The sequence below is a fragment of the Carassius auratus genome, unplaced genomic scaffold, assembly GCF_003368295.1.
Source record: "Carassius auratus strain Wakin unplaced genomic scaffold, ASM336829v1 scaf_tig00023534, whole genome shotgun sequence".
NCBI classification, from domain to species: Eukaryota; Metazoa; Chordata; class Actinopteri; order Cypriniformes; family Cyprinidae; genus Carassius; species Carassius auratus.
This window is the reverse complement of record NW_020525278.1, coordinates 235,336-245,500: the sequence shown is the minus strand read 5'-3', so window position 1 is coordinate 245,500 and position 10,165 is coordinate 235,336. Positions and strand designations below refer to the sequence as shown.

The 10,165-nt window shown below is 38.4% G+C and overlaps 1 protein-coding gene across 1 annotated transcript; it reads right to left on the bottom strand.

Moving 5' to 3' along the window:
- Positions 1-930: 930 nt before the first annotated feature.
- LOC113077928 (uncharacterized) lies at positions 931-8,047 on the bottom strand. The gene is made up of 4 exons (XM_026250201.1): positions 7,054-8,047; positions 6,150-6,461; positions 1,482-1,594; positions 931-1,165 (listed from the first exon to the last, which is right to left on the bottom strand). Exons 1-4 carry the CDS (start codon positions 7,286-7,288, stop codon positions 1,145-1,147), a joined length of 681 nt encoding a protein of 226 aa, XP_026105986.1. The 5' UTR covers positions 7,289-8,047; the 3' UTR covers positions 931-1,144.
- Between the last annotated feature and the right edge of the window lie 2,118 nt (positions 8,048-10,165).

The following is a 10,165-nucleotide window of genomic DNA, read 5'->3' as shown; positions in this document are numbered from 1 at the left end:
TATTACAGTAAAACGTGCAATTATTTCTTCTGGAATCAAAACTTTTCTTTTTGTTCTTTATAATTAGAGCAAACAACATTATATAAGCAAAAAACTGGCTAACTTATTGTTTAGTGGCCACTTATTAATGTTGTTCGTCAAGCCAGCCCGAAATGGTCCTCCACCCTCCGCTCCTTTCCAGTCCCTTTACAGACGCCAAATGTGATGGTTTCTACAATGTCTATGAAGAATCACTTTTGAAGTCTTGGGGTTTTGATGCCAGAAAAATAGACTTTTATTCTCAGAGAGATAGAGATGACCTGTTAAATGGTGTATAGATGACCTGCAGATGATCTGTCGAATCTTTGTCTGTACTCTCTCTCATACAGTGTTTGCTGAAGGCAAGCCCATGTTCAATACATTTCATACATATGGTTCTTGTTTATCAGCTCTTTTACCACTTTTGCCTGTGTCTCCAGCCAGCCACCCAGAAGCAGACAGGAAACCTTAATTTTATGTTTCGTGAAAGCAAGGGTCCCATCATATATTTTGTCTTATGCCAAAACAGGACATGCAGCCCCACCGTATGTCTGCACATTCCATTCTCACGAAGGCCTCTACACACAGGCAAATACATGATTATAATATTAGAATAACCTGATTCACCTGATGTTTATTATCAGAATTTTTATTTATTAATTTTTTTATTATTATAATTTTCTGTTTTGGCGTTGAGAAAGTTGAGACAGAGTCAGCGAAAAACACATTTATTTTTTAAAGTTAGTAAAAGAGCAAATGAGACATGTTAAAACATATGAACACTTGTCTGATCTTTCTTTATGCCATGGGCAATTTCAGAAACTTGCATTCCATCCACACTGTTCACGCTGGCACCATAAAACACAGTCTCAGTTTTATCAAGTTTAATTGGTTTTATTGTATTTTTGTCTGTATAAGCACCAGAAGAACATAAACTTTTATATGAATGGCATCCCCAAAACAATATAGTCAAGCATGAAAAAAAGCAAGATTTATGTCAAAATATATCCATAAAACAAGCAAATTAAAACTGAATAACATGTCAGGCAAAGCCCACGTTTATCTTGTTACAGTGATTATGAACTGTTGTTTCTCTTCATTTTTCCATGCTGATCCTGAGAGTGATTCACTTTATTTTCACTGAAACCTGTTATATAATCAAAGAAAGTATCACCGTAAAAACAATAAACGATAAGTAAATTTCAATAAATAAATATATAATAGTTGATAATAATAAGTTCCCTTGCACTAATGTTAATTTTCATTACACTTACAATAGGAAAAGCAATCATCTGTTATCTTTTCAACAGTAGTTATACTTAAATTAAAAACAGAAACTTTCTCAGCTACAGTGTGCAGAAACAAACAAATGAAGAAAAAAAACTGAACTTTACTTTTTCATTTCTTTTAAATACTGAATAACATTATTAGCTTGTACTGTATGAGTTGACTGTAATACTTACACCTTTGATTTCGTTGTCTACAAATCTTGCAGCAAAAAACACAGTTACAACCCAAACTACCAGACCAACACCAGCACCATATATCCCTGAAGGAGCACCAGACTGAGGTCGAGCTGTGATGGTAAAGAAAGACAGTCATTAATGAGAATGTGTCTGATCTATAACCAACACTAGAAACATCAGCACTATATATATATATATATATATATATATATATATATATATATATATATATATATATATATATATATATATATATATGTATATGTATATATATATATATATATATATATATATATATATATATATATATATACACATACATACAGGTGCTGGTAATATAATAAGAATATCATCAAAAAGTTGATTTATTTCAACTTACGATTTCTTGTGTAATATATTTATTCATTACACACAGACTGATATATTTCAGCTCATCTGCATTCTTGGGTATGACATATCGCATCTAACTCTTCACGATACCCCATAGATTTTCTATGGAGTTAAGGTCAGGTGAGTTTGCTGGCCGATTAAGAATATGGATAACATGGTCCTTAAACCAGGTACTGGTAGCTTTGGCACTGTGTGCAGGTGTCAAGTCCTTTTCGAAAATGAAATCTGCATCTCCATAAAGTTGGTCAGCAGCAGGAAGCATGAAGTGCTCTAAAACTTCCTGGTATATGGCAGTGTTGACCTTGGACCTCAGAAAACACAGTGGACCAACACCAGCAGATGACATGGCACCGCAAACAATCACTGACTGTGGAAGCTTTATACTGGACCTCAAGCAACATGGATTGTGTGCCTCTCCTCTATTCCTCCAGACTCCGGGACCCTGATTTCCACAGGAAATGCAAAATTTACTTTCATCAGAGAACATATCTTTGGATCAATCAGCAGCAGTCCAGTCCTTTTTAAAGCGAGATGCTTCGGACGGTGTCTGTTATTCAAGAGTGGTTTGACACAAGGAATGCGACAGCTGAAACCCATGTCTTGCATACGTCTGTGCATAGTGGTTCTTGAAGTGCAGTTATTCCTATTGCTTGTACACTTTTTTCTACCACATCTTTTCCTTCCCTTCGCCTCTCTATTAATGTGCTTGGACACAGAGCTCTTTGAACAGCCAGTCTCTTTTGCAGTGACCTGTTGTGTCTTTGCCCTCCTTGTGTCAATGGTCGTCTTTTGGACAACTGTCAAGTCAGCAGTCTTCCCTATTATTGTGTAGCCCACAGAACTATACTGAGAGACCATTTAAAGGCCTTTAAAGGTGTTTTGAGTTAATTAGATGATTAGAGTGTGGCACCGGGTGTCTTAAATATTGAACCTTTTCACAATATTCTAATTTTCTGAGATACTGAATTTGGGATTTTCCCTAGTAGTCAAGTATAATCATCAAAATTAAAAGAAATAAACATTTGAAATATATCAGTCTGTGTGTAATGAATGAATGTAATATACAAGTTTCACTTTTCGAATGGAATTGGTGAAATAAATCAACTCTTTGATGATATTCTAATTATATGACCAGCACCTGTATGTATGTATGTATGTATGTATATTGTGGTGGGGGGGGGGGGGGGGCGTTTAGCGAAGTCGGCAGCGGGAGAGAGAATCAGCATTGGATACAAGCCGCGTGGTTAAGGTGCGGTGCGTACACAGGGATGTGGTGGAGTATCCGGTTGTCCTCATTATTATTCAGTTCAGGGGTCAAAAGCATAGTGTGGAGGTAGCGGTTAGTCCCCACCTCCGGCATCCGATAATTTTGGGAACAAATTGGCCCGCGTTCACTGTTTTATTGAGGTCTTTATATGCGGATGTCTCTTGGGGAAATACAGCACGGAAGGGGGCCGCGCGGGTGCAGGCGGGGGAAACTGAGCCAGGAACGCTGGGTTCTACTTCAGGGGAACCGAGCGAATTTGGGAGACTTATTCTCTCGGAGTCTGATGACTTTCCTCTGGAGCAGTCTCAGGACGAGACATTAAAACATTATTTTCAGCAGGTCCGCTCCATCAATGGCCAGCCTCTCCAACCTGCCCACCCACTCACCTATCCGTATTTTGCCATTTTAAGAGATCGCTTGTATCGAGTGACCCAAGACGCTCAGACAAAAGTAAATGAAACCCAGTTGTTGATTCCAAAGAGCCGCAGGGAAATGCATTCCCATGCGGCTCATTCTAATCCTATGGCCGGCTGTTTGGGACAGGCAGCAACACTGAATCGCCTCATGACCCATTTCTTTTGGCCAGGCATTCACAACAACATCAACACCGCATCTTGTCCGGGAATGTCAGTTGGTGAATTCATCGGCCGCCCCAAAAGCACCTTTGCGCCCCCTTCCATTTATGCAGGTCCCCTTCGAGAGAATTGGTATGGACCTCATCAGGCTATTAGAGCGGTCTGCACAGGGACAACGCTTTGCATTAGTCATAGTTGACTACGCAACACGATATCCTGAAGCAGTGGCCCTCCTCAACGTTTTCGCTAAAAGTGTTGCGGACGCCCTGTTTCGTCTAATCTCCCGGGTGGGGGTTCCGAAAGAGATCCTCACCAATCAGGGCACGCCGTTTATGTCACGTACACTACGCGAACTGTACGGATTATTGGGCATTAAATCGATTCGAACTAGCGTCTATCACCCACAGACCGACGGCCTGGTCATAAAGATTTAATCGCACGCTTAAATCCATGATCCGAAAATTCGTTCAAGAAGATGCCAAGGATTGGGATAAGTGGCTAGAGCCCTTGTTATTCGCTGTGCGAGAGGTCCCACAAGCCTCCACGGGGTTTTCCCCCTTTCAGCTTCTCTACGGACGCCAGCCTCGAGGGGTGCTGGATGTACTGAGAGAAACTTGGGAGGAGGGGCCATCTCAGGGCAAAAATTAAATTCAGTATGTGCTGGACTTGATCGGCTAGACTCGGCTCATTTTTATTCGACATTGGACTTAATGAAGGGTTATTGGCATTAACCCTTGTCTCCATTATCCAAAGAAACGACCGCTTTCATGACGCCGTTTGGATTACACCAGTTTGTTACCCTCCCATTTGGGTTGTTCGGGGAACCAGCTACCTTTCAGCGCCTCATGGATAAGATTCTGCCCCATGCTGCATATGCGACTGCCTACATAGATGATATCATTATATTTAGTAATGATTAGCAGCGGAATATGCAGCATCTGAGGGCTGTCCTGTGATCGCTGAGGGGGATCGCTGGACTCACAGCCAACCCAAAGAAATGTGCGTCTGGGTGTATGGAAGTAAGGTATCTGGGCTTCCACTTGGGGCATGGACAGCTGCGTCCCCAAATTGACAAGACAGCCGCTATTGTGACCTGTCCACGTCCCAAGACCAAAAAGGAGGTAAGGCAGTTCTTGGGGCTGGCGGGATATTATAGACAGTTTATTCCTAATTATTCGGACCTCACCAGCCCTTTGACTGACCTTACTAAAAAGGAGGTGCCAGATACGGTCCAGTGGACGGAGCCGTGTCAGCAGGCCTTTACCCAGGTAAAGGGCTGCCCTGTGTGGCGGGCCGTTGTTACACTCTCCTGATTTTTCTCTCCCTTTTCCTGTTTCTTGTTTCAGTAATTGGCGTGGAGAGAGTATAAAATGCCAGGAGAGACAGAAGCAGTCGAAAGAGAGACGGACTGCTGACTGGAACCGGAAGGAGTTACCCCGGAAGCGTTTGGTGATAGTGTGTGGCTAGTGTCATAATAAAAGTCACCATTGGTGTTTGTAAAGATTACTTTTTGTTTCATCATTAAAAAGTTTTCAGCAGTCCATCCGACCCCTTGTCCTCTTCCTTTCCTCCTACGAATTTACTACATATATATATATATACAGTACAGACCAGAAGTTCAAAGAGTCTTTATTTTCATGACTATGAAAATTGTAGATTCACACTGAAGGCATCAAGGGCTATTTGACCAAGAAGGAGAGTGATGGGGTGCTGCGCCAGATGACCTGGCCTCCACAGTCACCGGACCTGAACCCAATCGAGATGGTTTAGGGGTGAGCTAGACCGCAGACAGAAGGCAAAAGTCCTAAAGTATCTCTCTGGGAACTCCTTCAAGACTGTTGGAAGACCATTCCAGGTGACTATCTCTTGAAGCTCATCAAGAGAATGCCAAGAGTGTGCAAAGCAGTAATCAAAGCAAAGCAAGAATCTAGAATATGACATATTTTAAGTTGTTTCACAATTTTTTGTTATGTATATAATAGGGGTGCTCCGATCACGATCGGCCGAATTCGGTTAATTCCATCAGGTGCGTGATTTTACATAGAGCAGCTTTTACTACACAGAGCCGTTGTTCATGGAGAAGATGCGCAAATCCACTTGATTTTCAGCGTTTATTGGCGCATCTTCTCAGTTAACAACGGCTCTGTGTAGTAACAGCTGCTCTATGTGAAATCACGCACCTGATGGAATTAACCGCTGATTAGAGAACCGTCTTTACTGACAAGATGCGCATTAACGATCGGCCGATCGTGATCGGAGCACCCCTAGTATATAATTCTATATATAATTCCACATGTGTTAATTCATAGATTTGATGCCTTCAGTGTGAATCTACAATTTTGATAGTCATGAAAATAAAGAAAACTCTTTGAATGAGAAGGTGTGTCCAAACTTTTGGTCTGTACTGTATATATAAATCTTTGATCTACTCACTCTTGACAATAACGCTGATGGTCCTCTGTAAGGTGCGTGTGCTGTTGCTCATGTGTAGATGATAATCTCCAGAGTCTTTGGTTTTGGAGTCACTGATAGTGAGATCTGCAGTCTCACGAGAAAGATGTAGTCTGCCACTGAATCTCATATCATCTACATCTCGAGGTCCAAATATATTGGCATTTTTATTGATTTCAGCCACAATATTACCTCCAGTCTTCCACAGTATCAGATCATATCCCTGAATTTTATTAACACCAGTAATTAGATTGACAGGATCTCTCTCCATCACTGATACTGTCTTCACACCACCTGTCACAGAAACAAATATGGAGAACATATAATTAAAAATATAAACAGTTATTTTTTTAGAGATAAGAAAAACATCTCTCTGGGAAGAAATAACCCTGACACTCTTTTTTCAGACTCTAAGAACTGATGTGTGGTTGAGGTTAAATGAATTTTGTTATGGGTGATGGCACACAATTTTATAATTAGACCAAATTACATAAATAATAATTATAATAATAAAATTACAATTTGAAATGAATACACTCTTTTAAATTTTATTATTGCCATCAGCTGTAATATAGTCTCAACCTCTTGCTGCACGTCCATGGATTAACCATTTGATGCACATTACACACAATTTTGAAAGCACTTTCTTGATTGAGAAAGCTCTTATATGATTGGCTGGTTTTATTTGCCTGGAAACAAAGTTTTGTTTACAATGCAACGCGTGCTGATGAGAAGGAAATAATCACAGGATTTGGACACCTGTAACATCTGCTATCTCTATGACATCAGAGTTTATCCTGTCAGACGACATACAGATGTTTTTTAAAAAATATCTCTAAGTTGTTTATGATTTCAAAATATGATAGGATTTAGAGAATCTACTCACCACCAACATCAATTTGGTATTTTCTGTGCAAGACCTTGTTGATGGTGTTGATCTCCACTTTATAAACTCCAGTCTGATCCCTTGGGATGTTGCTGATGACAAGGTCTGGGGTCTGATCCTTCAGATGAATGTTTCTCCATTTTGCATCATCTGGGCCGTTTAATCCGTTAACTTGCTTGGGACCATAGCCGGTTCCAATGTTTGATAGTTTACATTTACTACATGGTTTTACCATCAAAATTTTAAATAGTATTCACAAATAATACATAAATTTAAAGCTTAAAGTCTTGAGCACCATTCTTTATAATTGTAATGTCATATACGTGACATCGTTTTAATTCATAGCAAGAGTTCTCAGCAGATCATGTGACATCGAAACAAGGAGTTCTGAACAGTTTCTGTCCAGTAAAGATGACAGATAATTTAAATTAAACAAACATCTGCACAGTTTAACTGTAATATGGCAGAGAATAAAATAAACTAGGAATTTTAAGTAAAAAAGGGCTGGATTAAGAGAAATCCTTCTTTGTTAATGAAAAACAGCTTGATACAGGATTGTAATCCTTGTAAATTTGTTGGTAAATTTAGCACTTTAACGTTATGTCAGTAGTACAACGCTAAATCATGTTTTCTTTAATCTCACATAAAAATATCCTCGCCTCTAGCGTTTTTGTCACAGCTCTGATTGGACAATGATTCAGAACATCCTAAGAGCTGACTGTTGTGGCATCCAGATCTGCACAAACTACAGCTAATCTTCACAGTATAGCTAAGAAACTACACATGTGTGCTCTACCATCACGACATACAACTACATGTCTAATATGACCATTCTGAATTCTGTTTTCTACCGCAGTCATATGGTTATGCACATATAGAAGACCTACATCCTACTTTCAAACATAACTTTTATAAACAGCCAAGGATATGAGGAAAAGTTTGCTGGCGGATGCACAATGCTTAATGAAAAGGTGTAAATGTGTACCATTGCTGTTTGTGCCAACAAATTGCGAATCAACAAAGGTGTTCAGTTGTAAATAGTGATGTACTGTATTTCGTCCTCAAGTGTATGGTTTACTTAATTTAAGGAGGAATCAAATTTTTATTGGTAACCCTTCAAAAGTGAATTGTATCTTCTGCAGGCGTGTGGCTTTAACGTCACTGCTTTTGTAAACTGCTCTGTCACAATTTCATATATTTATTGCTAAATATCTCTTATTATAAATTAATAGAGCAATCCTTTGCAAAATAGTAAAGCCTCTCTTATTGTTTTTCTAAAGTAAGGAATTTAATTTTGATTCTTGAACATGAAACTGAAAAAAAGCATCTTTCTAAAGAGCCCCTAGTTCTGTCTGTAGTCCAGAGGGTTCATGAAGTGTGACTGTTTTAGTTTGTGTAGGTCAGGTTTGTGTTTGAGCTCAACCAGTGGGGGCGACAGTTAAAAGGTTAAGTTAGTGATGATGGCGCCTTGATCTTCAAACTTCCACACAATCTGATCAGATCCCTTTATTTCAGTAACACCAGTGTGTAGAGTGAGAGAATCTCCCTCCTTCACTGACACCCACTCCTTATCATCTGTCTCAACAACAAACAGTTTAAATGTTTGTTTAAAACAAAGATTGAGCTTACAATGCTGTAATTTCCACACAGTCACACTTTGAATCATGACCCTAAATTCTGAGACTGAAAAGTTTAATAGACTTTACTCCCATGAAGTCATGTTTCTGATTTGAAAATATATTGAAACGCCAAATGCCTTTCAGATTCAGCTCTTCAGATATACACTCAATTTTCTAAACAACTGACGTTGCTTTATTTTTATTTTATTTTTTTTGTATTACGTTATAAAATAAATCTTACATATCTTATGTTGATTGTATTTCTAGTGTCACACTTAAACCTAACACACCAATCTACCTTTCAAACACATTTCAATATAGCCTCACATAGGATTGTTAATTTGCAACAAAAAAAAAAAAATGGCTTTAGATTCTTTTAGAGAATGAATAAATCTCCCTAAAAGTATAGCCTCATGAGGTTAAAGAAAAAGATGAAATGAATACAAAAAGAAAGAAATTAAACAATTGAACAAACTGTAATTCCACACAAAGTTGGAAAAAAACTCACCATGAACAGTAACATTAAATTTCTTCAATGTTGCAGTTATGCCCCTGATGTCTACATTATAATTTCCATTGTGTTCAGTTCTGATGTTTGTGATGGTCAGAGATCCAGTCTGTTTGTCCAGCTTCAGTCTGTCTTTAAATGTTGCGCCGGGGCCTTCTAACGTAGAGGGATTTCCATCTGCTCCATTCATTTTAGCTATGTTCTCACCACCAAACTTCCATATTATGTTACTATCCTTCGGTACTTCAGTAACATCAGTGTGTAGAGTGACTGAATCTCCCACCATCACTGATACGGACACCGTTTCATCTGCTTCAACATCAAACACACCTGAAGAACAAACAGAAACAGTTTTGTTACATAACAGTGTAGTACTGTAAACTTGCATAAAAATATGTGTGCTATACTGACACCATATTAATGAAAGAGTACAGTTATTTCCCTGTATTGGTACTGGGAAATGACAATATTATTATATTTGACACTATAGTTCCATGTGTTTGGGCAGCTCTCTAAAGTGATCTGTTTCATTCACAATGATGTACAGTACATAGTGTCATAGTTTCCAAATACTATTTGCAAATACCTATTTACCATAAAACCAGTCATTTATACTGAGTCCCTTCATACACTTACATTTTGGCAGCAGTCTAGTATTGATACAAAATGCAGTAGCTTTGTAAGTATTTTATTATTATTATTATTTTTATTTTTTTTACAATGACAGTAATGCAACTAAACAGATTTGTTGCATTTTGTCTCTTGAAAATGAAGGCAAAGTTTCTTCAAAGCATGCAAATTATGTCTATTCTGTTTATTTGGATTAATGTTCTTGGATGTTAAATGAATCGATACAACTCGGCACACAAGCATGGATGTGTCACACTGATGAATAAAGACTGAACAAATGGCACAATGCATACATTTCATTTGCTGTTCCTATTTATAAACTTTTTTAAAATATTTTTTATAAGACATATAGCTG